General features: G+C 35.9%; 1 protein-coding gene across 2 annotated transcripts in view; it reads left to right on the top strand.

Annotated features, from left to right (window-relative positions):
- Window positions 1-17,285, top strand: part of LOC150102965 (sorting nexin-14-like) — a 793,179-nt gene that overhangs the window by 501,771 nt on the left and 274,123 nt on the right. For both annotated transcript variants that reach the window (XM_090397844.1, XM_090397845.1), the window contains one exon: window positions 944-1,091. In XM_090397844.1, the coding sequence (XP_090253970.1) occupies window positions 944-1,091 (148 nt within the window). The remainder of the gene's footprint in view (window positions 1-943; window positions 1,092-17,285) is intronic.

The raw sequence follows: 17,285 nt of genomic DNA, 5'->3' as shown, positions 1-17,285 counted from the left end.
GGTGATTATGAAATATATTGCTTTTTTTTATTGTTGTATTGTTTCACTAACCACTGAGACTCTTCAAGAACTTGAAGATGGTACGCAATATGTATATTGCGTACCCATGGTACTCAACAGTTCATTGTACTGGCTCCTTTATTAACAGTGACAGGTGAAAGTATTTTTCTACACATGTGGTTCATATTTTGCATTAAAATGTACAGTGAATTTTATGTTAAAGAGTAAATTAATTTAAAAAATAAAATATTTTTAAGGAATATCAGCAATCTTAGATAAGTAACCTCAAAAGTTATAATAGGATTCTGAGATAGTACTGCATTAATTAAAATTCACATAATATATTATTACATAGGCAAAGTGGATATTAGATCTAGCATTATTTCAAAACCGAATATAGAAACTATGAAAGTTTTATAAATTTACCAAAGAGCTTGCAGGAACATTCCTCGATATCCCCCGAGTTGCCTTAGTATGAACTACTTAAAAGACATTAGCTCTGCCAAGCGTCCATATATTCAGCTTTTATTAGTCCATTTGATAAAGGTTTCACTGACCTGACAGCTGTTTTGAACTGGTTGGTTCTCTTCAGAGACCAGGCAGAAACCTTAAGAGAGAAAAAAACTCTTGGTACTAAGGAACTCGAAATTACATAGGCAAAGTGGCTATTAGATCCAGCATTATGAAGCCTTTTGGCTCTTTATTTTAGTAGAAACAACCGAATGTAGAAACTTTCATAGTTTCTACATTCGGCTTTGAAATAATGCTGGATCTAATATCAATTCGCCTATGTGAATTTATATCACTGAACTGAAGCCTTTTGGCTATTTATTTTAGTAATTACGTAATATATTATTTTTAAACTTTTTATGTAATACATTATGAATATTTACTTCAATGCTTATTATTTAAGTATTTTTATATTTGCCTTTTCATATGTTAGGAGATACAATGAATTTTATGTGTTAGAGGCCAAATTAACAGAATTTCATGGAGAACTTTCAGTTCATTTGCCTCCGAAACGCTCCCAAGGAAATAGAGGTAAACAGTTTCTAGAGTCTCGTCGACCTGATTTTGAGAAGTTTCTACAGGTATGGAAGAATGTAAATTTTATTACTCTGTACTTTTATAGTGTATTTAGTTGAATATATCAATCGCTATAAACTAACTTAATGGCTTACACATGTCGTAAAAAAATTTATATATAATTTTATTAAAAACTTGAATATATTTTATCCAACATTATGTGGACTTTGCTAGGGAGACAGACTGTACACAACCTTCAAAAGATGAATCACTATAATGAATTATAATTCATGCGCATATTAGCTTGTGTCTCAATCATAGCTGAACTACTAATATTACATTATTAGAATTCAAAGGAACAATTGTAAAACACTGTGTAGGTAAAATATGAACAGCTAAATGATCACTTCCCAAAATTTGGATATCATCATGCAGTCTGATTACTTCAGGTTTTAATTGTTTCACATGTTTCTAGAAAAAGATGATCGAATTTGAACTTGCTGGAATGAAGAAGTTTAGTCTGATTCCAAAAATCTAATATAGTCGTGATGTCCTTCAATTTTAATCAATGCAGAATGGCTAGTCTGTTCAAAACAACAAAGATAGTATTAGCACGGTACTTATGAATTAAACCAAGAATATAATTTCTTGGCATCTTTAATTAGATGCCAAGAAATTATATTCTTGGTTTAATCCTTTTAAATCCTTGGTTTAAGCAAACAAAGTTTGTGCCTGAAGTATTTTTAGGACAGAGCAACTCGTATATAGAAGCTAATGACTTAATTAACTTCTATATAAGCTTACACTTGGATAAAGGATTAAACCAAGAATATAATTTCTTGGCATCTTTAATTTATAATCTCTCTCTCTCTCTTGGATTTCCTCATGTCTGAGGACTCGTAACCTTCCTGATAATGCTTTGCCATTTCTTTATCCCATGTACTTCTCTTATTGCTTGTTCTAGTTTAAGTCCGGTATTCTTGATATTTGGTCAAACCATCTGTTGGGAGTTTCCCCTCTTTTTCCACATGGTTTACCCTGGATGCCTTCCCTTCTGCATATGTGTGCAGACACGACACCTCACCATCATGTTCCAAATGTGGTTACCACTGGGTAACCACATTTGCTTGATGAATGGGAGCATTATTCTGTTGAAATGTGGATGTGTAGGAAAAAAGTTTGTCACCATGGGATGTATATAATCACCTTTGATTGAAAGATAACTTGCAGCATCCACTTTGCCTTCCAGTATAAGTAAACCTAAACTATGACATGAGAATGTGCCACAGACCAGGCAAACAAGCACTCTAGCTGGTAAGCTTCCTTCAGCTGATGTCATACATGTATTCATCCATTTGCAGCAAAAAGTGTAAATGTGGATTCATTGAACCATATCACATCCCTCCACTGTGGTGTAGTCCACTGCCTGTGATCTTTGCACCACTGGTCACAACAACATATGTTCATGGGAGTGTTGAAAAACTTTCGTAAGGCAACCTGACTGTCATATCCAATTCTTTGTAGTTCCTGGCACAGAGCTTTTGTTGAAATGGGTTTCTCACGACCAGAGTTGAATCTTTAAAACAGTTGCTCAGCAGTAGCCCTCCCTATTTTTCATGCTACAGCACACTAATTTGCACATAATGTTTGTCCTGTTGACTGCCATGCTGACATAACCTAAGAGAGACTATTCCTTGATTAACATGTGCACTTTCAGCTGTTCTGGTCACAAATGCACCTGCCAGTCTGGCTCCCACAATCACACCCCCTTTCAAAGTTACTGAGGCCCTGTTTAAATCACAAACAAGAATATCTCTGTTTTCTTTAAGTCATCTGCCTTCTCTAATGACTTGAAAAATTCCTCCACTTCTTCTTAAACAATACACTCTGTAAGACTATAGGCTCAATAAGTTTCACTCTCTAATTTACTATTTTAAAATCTGCTCACATAATTATTCCAGAGATTGAATATCTAGCTTCAGATTATTTTAAGCCTCTAATAAGCAGGCAATGGTCACTCACCAAACAATGAAAAGACCTTTGCAAAACCCACATCCCATTGCATGAAAAGTGGAGACACTATCCACTTAGTTATTAAACTTGCCAAATTCAGGCATGCTATCTTCATGAATGTTCTTTGAAACCAGACTGAACTTTTTTCATTCAAGCAAGTTCAAATTCAGTCATCTTTTCCTAGAAACATGAAACTCTATATGAAATTGTCTGAACCTGAATCAATCAGACTGCATGCCGATATCCAAGTTTTGGGAAGTGAAAACTATTAACTGTTCCTAATTTTTTTTTTTTTTTTTTTTTTTTTTTGTATATTTTGAAAAAAAAAAAAAAATTAGGAACAGTTAATAGTTATCACTTCCCAAAACTTGGATACCGGCATGCAGTCTGATTGATTCAGGTTCAGACAATTTCATATAGAGTTTTATGTTTCTAGGAAAAGATGATTGAATTTGAACTTGCTGGAATGAAAAAGTTTAGTCTGGTTCTAAAGAACTCAATGCCTAGTGTCAATAGTGTGCAAAGCAAAGCCAGACTTATCAGATTCCAAAAAATCTAACACAGTATTGATGTTCTTCAATTCTAATCCCTTTTGTTAGATGAAGTGAATAAAATTAAAAACAATCTGATATGTAATGAATGAACTGTAATGAATACAACTAAACTACCATTCAAAACGTTATTGATAATTATCATCCTTCCACCAGACTGCAATCTGATGTGAAAAGAATTTCAATACCCTACCTTAAAGGGACCTTGTAAAATATTGCAAGGATTCTTCGAAAATTCAAAAGGTGGAAAGAGTATTGCAGCGAGCTTTATATGGACCCAGCTATTCAACAAGAAGATGAAGGAGTTATTGAAAACATGGAAATCCTCAAAAGTGAAGTAGACAAGCAATAAAAAAAATTAAGGCATAACAAAACTCCAGGTCCTGATTCAGTATTGGCCGAAATGTTGAAAAACCTTGGAGAGAATGCATCCAACTGGATACATGATTTATGCAACAAAATTTGGAAGACTGGAAGATGGTCAAATGACTTGACTAGTTCCACCATAATTCCAATCTACAAAAAAAAGCAATCACAACAAATGTGAAAACTAAAACTACTACACCATTGCCCTATATCACATACTAGCAAGATTTTACTATACGTATTAAGGAAAGATTACAAAGTTATGGAGTATCAAATCTCAGAAGAACAAGCAGGATTTGGAAAAGGTCGAGAAAGTAGAAATCATATATCTAACATCAGACAAATAATCGAAAAAGCAAGGGAATTCAACTCAAGCCTTTATCTATGCTTTATAGATTACTCCAAGGCTTTGACTGTATGAGGTGGGATATTATGGGATATCATGCAAGATTGAGGAATACCAAACCATCTAGTAACCCTCATAAAGAACTTATATCAAGGAAATTAAGCAACAGTAGGAATTGAAAACACAGTGTCCCCTGCATTCCCTTTTGAAAAAGGATCAAATCAAGGATACATACTCTCGCCAAATTAGGTGGCCGAACAATCACCAACCTACGATACACAGATGACAGTGATAATAGCCACAAATAAACAGGAATTAAAATCCATCCTAAATCAATTAGAATGGGAAAGCTTAAGCCACTGTTTACAAATAAATCAAGATAAAACCAAATTATGATTTTAAACAATGCAGAAGAGATAGATATAGAAGGAATTGAAATTGTTGACAATTTCAGTTACCTTGGAGTGATAATAATAAAAAAAAGATGGATGTAAAAAAGAGATAAGAAGAAGAATAGCACCACTAGCTAAGAAAGCGATGACTAATTTAATGAAGATCTGGAAAGACAGGCATATCTCCAAAAAGACCAAAATTAAGGTTGTAGAAACCTTAGTATTTTTTTTTTATCTCTCTCTATGCTTCTGAGTCTTGGATGATGACAAAAGGTGATAGAAAAAGAACAGGCATTTCATTTCTGGTGCTGGAGAAGAACGAAGAGTGTCTTGGACAGAAAAACGAACAAACAAAAGTATCCTAGAAGAACTGAACATCCACACAAGACTGACAAACATAATGGACAAGAGAATAGTGCAATATTTTGGACACATATGCAGAAATAAAGGCAACTGCCTGAAAAAAATAATCATCCAGGGTCAACTGTGTGGAAAAGAAAAAAAAGGGACCCCCCCCCCAACAGATTGATTGACCATAGACCAAGAATCACCGAAACTTAAACTAGAATAAGCAATAAGAGAAGCACAGGGGAGAAAGAAATGGCAAAGCATTATCAGGAAGGCTACGAATCCTCAGACATGAGGAAATCCGAGAGAGAGAGAGAGAGAGAGACAGACTGTAAATTAAAGATACCAGGAAATTATATTCTTGGTTTAATCCTTTATCCAAGTGTAAGCTTATTTAGAAGCTAATTAAGTCATTAGGGTGTCGTACCGATTAGATCGTCGGCTTGTCGAGAGCTCCTGAAAAGATTAGTAGTATTTTGTGTTAACATTAGAAATTTTACTAGAATTTTAAGTAGTATTGTTTGCTTTTTGTTTCTTAGTGTGTCTGTGCAATTTTTGCGTGTTTTCTGTTATTTTAATTATTAATTTTAAGATAAGATAACGTACATATGGCACCGATAAAGAAAAAAATGGCGGCCAGGTCGCCATGTTTGTTTAAGAGTTTTGATGTAAACGAATTTATGCAATGTGCTGTCTGTGAGATGTATGCCTTGTGAAGAGCGGTGGGAATCTGGTTAGAAAGTGATAGGGATTAATATGTGCAGAAAGTGTAAAGAGAATGAGGATTTCGAGCGTGTTTCGTGTGGCGAGAGTGATATTGTCAACGATAGTCAGAATGTAGAAAATGGCGGTGTGCTAGAGAATTGCGTGGTAGTGCCAGATAGGTGTGAGAGCATTGTTGAAAGTGTAAATGAAGGTAGAAATACAGAACAAATGGATGATTTGATTGATAATGAAAATGGTGAGATAAATGCGAGTAGTGAAATTGCCCGTTTGAACGGTGCGATACACAGAGCTAAAAGGCAACTGGAGCGTATGGAAAAATGTGTGTTGAACATACCGACAAATAACCGGCGAAAGTCTGTGACGGCAAATAATAGAATGTTCGTAAACGTCACTAAAATGAAGGAGCGAGTGCTGTATGGAGATTCGCTATTAAGAGGTGTAATAGTTGAGAGTCTAACAAAGTCGTACCAGCCGGGTGCGAACATAAAGGACGTCAGCGAATCTATTCGACTGCAAAAACAGAGGGTGAAAGAGATGATAATCATGGCAGGAACGAATGATTTGAAAGAGAACAATATGGAAATGATAGAGGATGTGAGGGAGTTGTTTGAGGTAGCAAAACAGAAGAGTGAGAGAGTTAGGATGGTGAGTATCTTACTGCGGTATGACAGCGAAGTGTTTAGAAGGAGGGCCATAATTGCTAATGACTTTATGCGTGGGTTATGCATGGAGAGTGGTGTGGAATTTGTGGATGTGTGGAATGAGTTCGATGGGCGAAAGGACTTATATAAGATGGATGGGTTACATTTGAATGGAGTTGGTGTACGGAGACTTGAAAAAGTGTTGATGAATGATGTGGAAGTGGATGTACAGACTCAGGGAAACTAGATTTATTAAGAGGGGGGATAGATATGCAGACTTTAGGGAGGCAGTTGAGTGTATGAATGAGTATATTAAGCCCGAGCGAGTACGAAGGACAACAAATCAGAATGGGATAGTTAGTATAAGGCATCAAAGTAGGGATGGGACAAATGGGCTTCTGCAATTCATGTACACTAATGCCAGGAGTATTAGGAACAAGAAGGAAGAGTTTTTGGCCATGGTTGGCACTTCCAGGCCACAGGTTGTTGGTATTAGTGAAACATGGCTGACAGAAGATGATAAAGCTAGTGGGATTGAATGTGACGGGTATAGCGTGTTCAGGAGTGACAGGGTGAATAAAAAGGGGGGGAGGAGTGTTATTGATGATAGCTGATGAGCTGCACCCAAGGAGTATAGAAGTTGAACTGCAGGATAGAGAAAAGAGCACATTTGAGGCTGTTTGGTGTGAGATAGAATCTAGCAGAACAAAATATACAATTGGGTGCTGCTATAGACCAGGTGATGGAATAGATGGTGGGGATAGTATGCATAGGCAAATAGAAGAAATGAGTGGAAGGAGGGTAATTATTATGGGTGATTTCAATTATGGTAACATTGACTGGAAAGAGGAGAGGGCACATGGGAGGAAGGAATTGGATTTTATACGGTTATTAAGGGACAACTATCTGCGGCAGCATGTAGTGGAAAATACCAGGGGGCAGAGAGTGCTTGACCTAGTAATTGCAACTGAGAATGTGGCTGTAACGAACATGACCATGTTGCCACCAATTGGTGAGCGTGACCATAAGGTCATGACTTGGGAGGTGGCTAAAGGAGTGGAATTTACAATTAAGATGGTACATGTGGAATTACCGGGCTGGTAAGTATGACAAGCTTAGGTGTGTGTGCTTGGCTCAGTGCCATGGCATGTAAAACTGCAAGGGCTGGATGTTGGTAGTGCATGGGAGGTGGTTAAGAACTGTTTGCAGGAGGCAATGGTTGACTGTATACCAAGAGTCCGAATAATAAATCAAATAGGGGTTAAATGGATAAATAACACTATTAAGCTTGAGCTGCAAAAAAAGAAACAATTGTGGAGGGAATTTAAGGAGAAAGGTGACCATCAGGCGCAGGAACAGTATAAAGCTCAGGCCAGGATGGTAACAAGGGTGGTAAGAAAAGCAAAAGCGGATTACGAAAGAAAATTGGCCATGCAGGCTAAAGAGAATCCCAAACAGTTTTTTCAATATGTTGCAAGTAAAAGGAAAAATGCTCATGGTAGAATGATCTTATAAAATGCTGAGGGTAGGGATGTAACCGAATCAGTTGATATTGTGGAATTACTGAGCGAGCACTTTGCAATAGTATATCATGCAGGTGGTGACTTTGCAGGAATGGAAGAACCAACAGCTTATACTGGAATTGTGTTGAATGAAGTAGAGGTAACTAGTCTATTACAGAACCTCAATGTCAATACATCTGTGGGATTGAATGGTATACCAGCTCGTGTGTATGTGAAGTGGCTAAAGAATTGTCAGTGCCCTTGACCATTTTGTTTAATTTGAGCCTTGGGTCTGGGTCAGTCCCAAGGGGGTGGAAAGAGGAGAAAATAGTTCCGCTGCACAAAGGTGGTTCCAAGGCTGCTGTTGAAAATTACCGGCCAATCAGCATAACAGGAATCATTATCAAGGTCTTAGAGAAAATAGTCAAGAGGAAAATACAAGATTGGATAGAAGAAAATGGGATACTGTATCGAGGACAGCATGGTTTTGTGAAGGGTAGGTCATGCCTCAGTAACTTGCTCACGTATTATAACTGAACTGGATAAGGGTAATGGGTTTACAGTGATTCTACTGGACCTTGCTAAGGCCTTTGACAGGATACCACATGGAATTCTAGTCAGTAAATTGCAGCATATGGGGATGGACATAGGGTTGGTGAGATGGATAGAAGGGTGGTTGACGGAGAGATATCAGAGAGTGGTTTACTCAGGAGTAGAGTCCACAAGACGGCCTGTGACTAGTGGTGTGCCACAAGGATCTGTTCTTGGACCACTGCTGTTTAATTTGTTCATTAATGGTATAGGAAAGGATCTGAGAGGAACAGTTCATTTGTTTGCGGATGATGCGAAGTTGGGTAGGGCAATAGTGAATGCAGATGACATCAAAATTTTGCAGGATGATTTGGATAGATTGGAGGTCTGGGCTAAGGAGAATGGATGTCAATTTAATGTGGCAAAATGTAAGGTTATGCATTTTGGGGTGAAAAGATTGGTGGCAGTTTACTGCATTGTTGGAACTGTGCTCTAGGAAATTGAGGAGGCACGACATTTAGGAGTGTTGGTGGATAAGGAATTGAAATTTAGGGGACACATTGCAAAAGTGGCCAAATCAGCTCATCAAATCACTTGGTTGCTGAAGAATATGTTGACAAGCAGAGACAAGCAGGTTATTGTTCCTCTCTATCGAGCCTTGATAAAACCCCATCCAACTACTGTGCCCAGATTTGGTCACCTAGGTTTCTTCTTGATGGGGAGGAGGTGGAGAGGATCCAGAGGCGAGTGACCAAGATGATAGCAGGTCTGTGGAATGAACCTTATGAGAACAGGTTGAGGATTTGTGGGTTGCAAAAATTGGTTGATAGGCGGAGGAGGGGAGATATGATTGAGACATTCAAATTACTGAAGGGTTTCTATAAAATTAATTCAGAAGATATTTTTGAGAACAGGGCTGATTTTGGGAGGACTAGGGGACATCCATGGAAACTGGGCAAAAGTGTGGTTAGTAAAGGTGTTAGAGCTTGGTTCTTTACTTTTAGAGTAGTGAATGAGTGGAATGCACTCCCTGAGTCTGTGGTGGATGCTGTGACAGTGAATGAGTTTAAGGCGAGGTATGATAGATACTGTATGAATGTCGAATAGTTGTGATGAATATGATTTGGGGCTCCCTTGATGAGTCTAATGACTCCCTGGAGTTGCCTGTAATAATAGTAATATGAGTTGCTCTGTCCTGAAAATGCTTCCGTCACAAACTTTGTTTGCTTACAATTGGATAAAGGATTAAACCAAGTATATAATTTTTTGGCATCTTTAATTCATAAGTACCGTGCTAATAATATCTTTGTTATTTTGAACAGACTAGCTATTCTGCATTGATTAGAATTGAAGGACATCAAGACTATATTAGATTTTTGGAATTAGACTGAATTTCTTCATTCCAGCAAGTTCAAATTCGATCATCTTTTTATTATTATTATTATTATTATTATTATTATCCAGGCCTCCATGGAGTCAAAAGACTCATCGTGGGAGGTCGTTTTTAGGAAACACAAAGTTTATCATACCACTCCTTGATCTCATTGACCGTTCCCTCTCCAACCACTCTCTCAGGCAATGCATTCCAAGGTTCAACTGCCCTCCACGCAAAGAAACCACTCCAGAAATATGTGAAACTCTATGAAATTATCCAAACCTAAAGTAATCAGATTGCATGATGATATCCAAGTTTTGGGGGAGTGATCACTTAACTGTCCATATTTTATATATACAACTTTTTACAATTGTTCCTTTGAACTCTAATAATGTAATATCAGTACTTCAGCTATGACTGAGACACAAACTAATATATGCATGAATTATAATTCATTATTGTGATTTGTCTTTTGAATGTTGTGTCCAGTGTCTGTCAGTATCTGCATCAGTGTTGTCTTATAAAACACAAAACACTATACATGTTACATGTATTGCTAACATTAGACTTCAAAATTGAAAAGATAATGTGATAAAGAAATTCATATTTATTTACAGGTGTAACGATTCTTGTACTGATAATGAAGCAGCAGCAATATGATTACTTTATGGTAGCCTAGCCTATATATTAATGAACGAATCATTATGAAAATTTTAATTTTTGCTAATTAATTAAATTTAACTAATTAATTAATAATAGTTAATTTTATGCAGTTATGATGTAATACTGCATCCTTACATTTCTTTCCATTCCGAATGGTGCCATGTACAGTATGTAAATGTTTGTGTGTGTGTAAGTTTTGATAAAATTTATCTTTTCATAACAATTTGTGTATATTTTATAGTAGTAAATGATAGAATAGATTTTGTAGTAGTAAATGATAGAATAGACTAGTATATGCATATATTTTATGCATTCATAACATATCTAACTTTTTCTTCATTTTTTCGATGTTTCTAAGCTACATGATTCATCTGTGAGTTTTTTCAAATTGTTGCAAATCTCCAAAAAATTTTTCAATATATTTATTGAAAAAAATCTGCATATAAGTAGACCCACACAGTTCAAACCTGTGTTGTTCAAGAGTTAACTGTATATTGGTAACTTTTTTTACTTTGGTTTTGAAATGCATGATCTGGGCACAAACAAAGAGGTGCTCTTCACAAATATCAAAAACAGTTGGGTGCAGCCTTTTCCCCTGGATTTGAATTGGAGGATTGCTTTTGGCTAACTCCCCATGAAATTGGTTGAATCACAATGTTGCCTCCAACCTTATGACTCCTTTTGTGATGTGTCATGCAGTTGAAACTGTATGGTACCTCTTCTACAGTGTCCACCAGTGCAGCTCATTTGGCAAAGGTTGACTGAAGTGCTCAGGATCCCTGTGCCAACTTTCTCTCAGGTGGTCCTACTACAGTTTATTTGCCTGGTGAGGAAAAGTCAATATTTGAATTTTCTCGTAAATGTCTTAAAATACCACATTTGGAAGATAAGTAAAAAAACATCTCCTCTCTGAGGAAAACAGAATTTATGATCGAATTATCAACTGTTTCTATGCCTATCTCCCTTGATTCTAAGAACAAAGAAGGTATCTCTTAGGTAAAGAATGATTCCTAAGGTGATCGGGCAGACCACCAACAATTTGTCACATAACCCAGGGGAAAATTAAAGTTTGTGTTTATCTCTAACACCATTGGTTTTATCTCTTTTTAAATTCAGATTTAATCATATTATTGTCATTTTAATTTAGTCTAAAGTGATTTTCTTTAAATATACGGTGTTGATCTGAATTAACCCAGGCTGTGAAGGCCACCTTGAGGTGGTCCTCGGCCCTTTTTAGGGTTGGCTCTCCAAGTTTCTTCCCTTGCTTTTATTGTTTTTTATCTGTTTATTGGGTTTTACAGGTTTTTGTAGTATTTTTAACGTTTTTATTTTATTTGTTTACACTTGCTAGGTTCTTTAGTGTTTTTGCCTTTTGGGGAATTTTCCTTTAATGAATAAAAAGTCAAACAAGTTTTTGAAACTGTTTTAGAAGAACCCGGTGCATCAGCAGCTCAAACTGGTCAACTGAGTTATCTCTTATCTTATACTATCTGTTTCTCTTTCTCTTCTCTCTCTCTCTCTCTGCTGAATCTGTGCCAATGATAAGAGACTCGAACTCACACTGTGTGAGTTCAAGTTTGGTCATGATATATGGATGGATCCATTTATTTCATAACGCCAAAATGAGGACTTTTAGGTTTGTTTTTGATAAAGAATCTAACACAGTGACTTCTCTTCACTTACGAAAAATTCAACTCTCTGAAACTGGCTTGCTTTGGTATTAAATTGCCATTTTAAGGTTTCTGTCTGATCTCTGATAAGAACCAACAGTTCAAAATCGCTTTCAGGCTAGTGAAACTTTAATCAAAAGCATTACTATACTGATATCTTAAGTAGTGCAAGCTGAGGCAACTTAGATACCAAGGATTGTATTCCTATAAGCTCTTGTCAACTTTTGAAACTTTCCAAACTTCTATGTATATTCTCAATAAATGTAATGACTAGAAGCCAAGAGTTACCAAAATATTATTCATTATTGAAGCGCACAACTGGTTTTATTTTCTTAGAAAACTACTTTGAGTGCATAACATGAAAATTAACTTGCAAACATATTGCTTTCAAATGTCAACAATACGTTTGCAGTACTTGCAGATATATTGCTGACATTTGAAGATGTTCTAGATTGCAGGCATTGACTTCTGTGGCTAATTGGTTCAAAAGACATATTTCGGTGATTACACCACATTTTTTATTATTTCAGTATATTATACAATATACTGAAATAATAGTTCTCGACAAATTTCGTAAATCGTAGGATTTACATCTTCAGGGGTAAATAGTACAACTTAAAGTTTAAACAAGAGAAATTAATAAATACAAATTATAACCGTCTGGCTATTCAAAAACCATCAAGAGAATCCTTAAAATGCCTCCAACTAACAACACAATAAAACAGGATTACAAAAACGCAATCTCGCTTCCTTATATCAGAAATGTTACAGATAAGCTAGCCAAATTAATGAACAAACACAACGTAAAAGTAGCCTTCCTTTCTATGGAAAAAATCTCAAGATTCCTACATCCACCAAAACCACCTCATCATCCTCTTAAAAAACCAGGAGTCTACAAAATCCATTGCTCTTGTGGGATTTGCTACGTAGGACAGACAGGAAGATCTGGAGAAATACGCATGGCTGAACACCAAAAAGATGTACAATACAAAAGAGAACAAAAAGCGGGTCTTGCTTTCCATACCACTTCCACTGGACATGATGTACTCTGGCAAAAAACAACGATGTCATACATAGAAAACAACGCTACATAAGAAAATTTAAAGAAGCTTCTAATATGCTGAAAAACCCAACCCAATGCAATAAAAATCAAGGTTTAATTCTCCATCAAGCGTGGTCAGCTCTAATAAAAAAATCTACCTCAATTTGAGCTCGGACTGTATGAACAAGAACAAGAACACGTGACATCGTCCAGTATTGTTCAACGTCAATAACGTTTTATATCTGCAGTCTGATATTTGAGTTTATGAATGGCCAGACGGTTATGATTTGTATTTATTAATTTCTCTTGTTTAAACTTTAAGTTATACTATTTACTCCTGCAGATGTAAATCCTACAATTTACGAAACTTATTGGGAACTATTATTTCAGTATATTGTATAACTGAATAATATAAAATGTGGTGTAATCACCGAAAGATGTTCTAGATGTCATAGTATTGTTGGGCACATTCACACGGATATGATCTCATGTATGCCAAAGTTGGATAGCTGAAGAGTAACAGTCAGATTGGTTATAGCTAAGGTTAGTATTAAGATGGAGCAGATTGAGGACAATTCCACAATTCTTCTCTCCAATTCATCGTATCATCTAAAAATGTTTTCTTATTTGTTCCAGATCACTGGATGAATGACAGAATCTTCCTTGTAAGGGCACGTAGAATTAAGAACATGATTAGATAGTGTATGCTGGCTACCTGGCTCTAGTTCTACCATATGATTTATGAGGGAATTGAGTTAACTGGATATTAACATGGCTTGTGTAGGGCTTGTTGATATATCACCACATGTATTGAGGGAATTAACAACAGCAATGACATTCCTTTTTAAAGTCTTACATTAGATCAGGTTCCAAAGAAGGGAAAAGAGAACAGATTTCTTCCATTTCATAAAAGAGTTAATAAGACTAAGGTTTGAATGATAATGTGAGATAATGTCTTCTCTCACATGTTCTTCCTTATGCAACTCAATGGATTTCTCTGTCTGACCAAAATAGGACACATTGCAGTTACATCAAAGACTATAAACTCCTGGTTATTTTAGGCAATCATGTTTCGGTTTCGATGCATTGAGTAAGGAACAGAGTTTGGAAAGAGGAATAAAAGAAGTGCAGATTTTAAATTTCTTGAGAATTTCAGCTAACTTGGGTGAAATGGAGCTGATATACAATAGAGATATAAATCCTTTTACATCAGTTACTATCTTCAGTACAGTGAGCAAGTGGATTAAAAAGTAACTTACAAACAGTCGTTTTAGGATATATATATATATTAAAGATGCCAAGAAATTATATTTTTGGTTTTAATCCTTTATCTAAGTAAGTAAAACAACGTTTTGCACATGAAGTATCTTCATGATGTATCTTCTTGGTGAAAGGTTTGAAAGAGGCATTGTGATAGTTTGCCATGTTACAGGTCTATCTGTTCAGTAAATTGTTGACAAATTGGGCCATCCCAGGTCAACAATCAGCAATACCATACTGAGATAGAAGTACAGTGGACAATCCAAAACACTCGCCTAATATGACCATAGGGTGCTACGCAGGATAACATGTATAAACTGCCATTCATTGCCCACACATTGAATGCGGTGTTCCAGGCATCAACTGGAATATGAATCTGCACAAAACATTCAGAACCAAGGCTCACATGGGTGTCCATGGTAGGACCACAATTTGCAGATTTGTCTGTCTGCCCGAAATAAGGAATATCGCAGTCACATAATATTTTGTATACGCCAGGGTATTTGAGTTGATGATGACAAGGTTTTGGGTGGCTAATTAAGGAACGGATCTTTGGAAGTGGAGTGAATACTCAAATACCCTGGCGTATATAAAATATTATGTGACTGCAATATTCCTTATTTCAGGCAGACAGACAAATCTGTCGAAATGCATATGGAAGAGCACATGAGAGACATTACTTACAAGAGACAGCGAGCAAGTGCATTATCAAGTCATATCCTCTTCTCGGCTAATCCTAATGATAATAACCAAAGTCACAAAGTCTGCTGGGAAAAATCTACAAAAATCTTCCGTTGCAGTGACGAAATAGAGAGAAAAATTGTGGAATCGAGAGAAATCATCTTCAATCCTGTTCATCTAAATAACAACTTAAGCTACAACCTCCCAAATAGTCATTCAGCTGTAATCATGTACTGGCGTTCACGTGATGCAGCAAGCACGCACTCTCCCAACAATGCAACAAATGAAAGAACAGCTTCAAATACAACTACAACGTTTTCATGCTAATTATGTATAAAGACTATGTTGTTCATAGTCTTTTAACCTCAATGTTTAGTGTTTTTTCTTTTATAATGTCACCTGAAGAAGGCTGTTACAGGCCGAAACTAGTAGTGTGTTTATATTAAAACCTTTTTAATTAAATCTCGGTTCTAGGCATTCAGTTTTTTTCATAAAACTATTAATGTTAACCGAGTCAATGATCATTCTGTCATATATATATATATAAGTTTGTTGTATGAGTTTACTATTGAATTTTCATATTTCTTCTTTCATATGTTGTTTTGCACCATTCATTATATTCAATTGTTTTCATTAAGCTTTGAGTTTGTTTTGTTTTTCTTTGTTTCTTCATAAGCTGTCTTGTTTCCCTTTTTGTCAGCTTCAGTTTAGCATTGCAAGAGTTTTTGTTAATGTGATTCTCGTGTACCATTTCTGGAATTAGTCTCCCATGATAATTTTTAAATAACGTCTTCCTTATTGATGTCATTGTTGGTGCATAAGACTTGTGTTGGAATATTTCTTTTTGAATGCTGAGTTGAGTTTGTGTAGTGATATTTTGTTTTCACCCTTGCAACATTTGTCTCTTTATTTTTGGTATTTATTTGGATCTTGCTACATACCATACAGTGTTGAAGGTGCTTATAATAAAAGGTTCTGAAATATGTTTTTTCTGTTACTTCAGATAAAGTCAATTTCACCAGTTCTTCCATTTCATCATTGTTCATTTTCTGTTTTTTTTTTTTTTTTCTTTAAAAAAGCATTCATTATGTACAGGTATTCATATTTTGCAAATTCTATTAGTCTTGCTTCCATGTCATTTCTTGTGCCATGTCTAAAATTTTCCATCGATATTTCATGTGATTCTCGTGTACCATTTCTGGAATTAGCCTTCCATGATAATTTTTAAATTATGTTTTCCTTATTAATGTCATTGTTAGTGCATAAGACTTGACCTGAAAGTTTGTATCTTGAGATCAAGACAACAATATTTGCTATACAAACAGATATATCATCATTATCAGCCATTTTCGATCCACTGCTGGATGAAGGCCTTTCCAAGATTACTCCAAGACTGTCTGACCATGACTCTCCTTTCCCATGTTACTTCTGCAAATCTCATGATATTATCAATCCACCATGATTTAGGTCAGCATTGTGGTCATTTTTCCTACTTCTTTTGTCCATCGTTGATCTTGTCTTCAAACAATATGCACAGACCACTGCTACTTCAGATGTTTCATTCTTCCTATGATGTCAGAGATTTTGGTTTGGTTTCTTATCCACGTATTCCTTTTGTGATCCAGTCTTGTAATACCAAGCATACTTCTTTCCATACTAAATTGTGTTGCACTTAATTTCTTAATTTCCTTTGCATTTAATGTCTATGTTTCACAGCCATATGTCAATATAGGAAGAAGACGGAAGTTTATTTTCCACTTGGTTAGACTATAATAAATTTAGTTTTATCCTTTATCCAAGTGTAAGCAAACAAAGTTTGTGCCTGAAGTGTCTTCAGGACTAATGCAACTCATAGTAAAGGTGGACCAAGCTCTCATCACTCCTTGTCTCAGTATCATCCATAATGTAAAACACATCTCCTTGCGGGCATGTATAATGCAATGGATTAAGGGAAGGGCCATTACTCAGACCAATTTCGACCTTTATTGAAGTTTCATCAGTGGGAGTGGTGATAATATGGCAGAAGCAATGGAGAGGTCATATTTACTTATACGAATTGCCAAAAGATGTACCACCTTATTATTAAAATACTCTGGATTTAGAGAAAGATGTTGGAAGTTTATTTTCCACTTGGTTAGACTATAATAAATTT

The sequence above is a fragment of the Typopeltis vanoorti genome, chromosome 9, assembly GCF_054136105.1.
Source record: "Typopeltis vanoorti isolate ZY-2024b chromosome 9, IOZ_Tvanoo_1.0, whole genome shotgun sequence".
In the NCBI taxonomy this organism is placed as follows: domain Eukaryota; kingdom Metazoa; phylum Arthropoda; class Arachnida; order Uropygi; family Thelyphonidae; genus Typopeltis; species Typopeltis vanoorti.
This window is presented reverse-complemented; position numbering and strand designations above follow the sequence as displayed.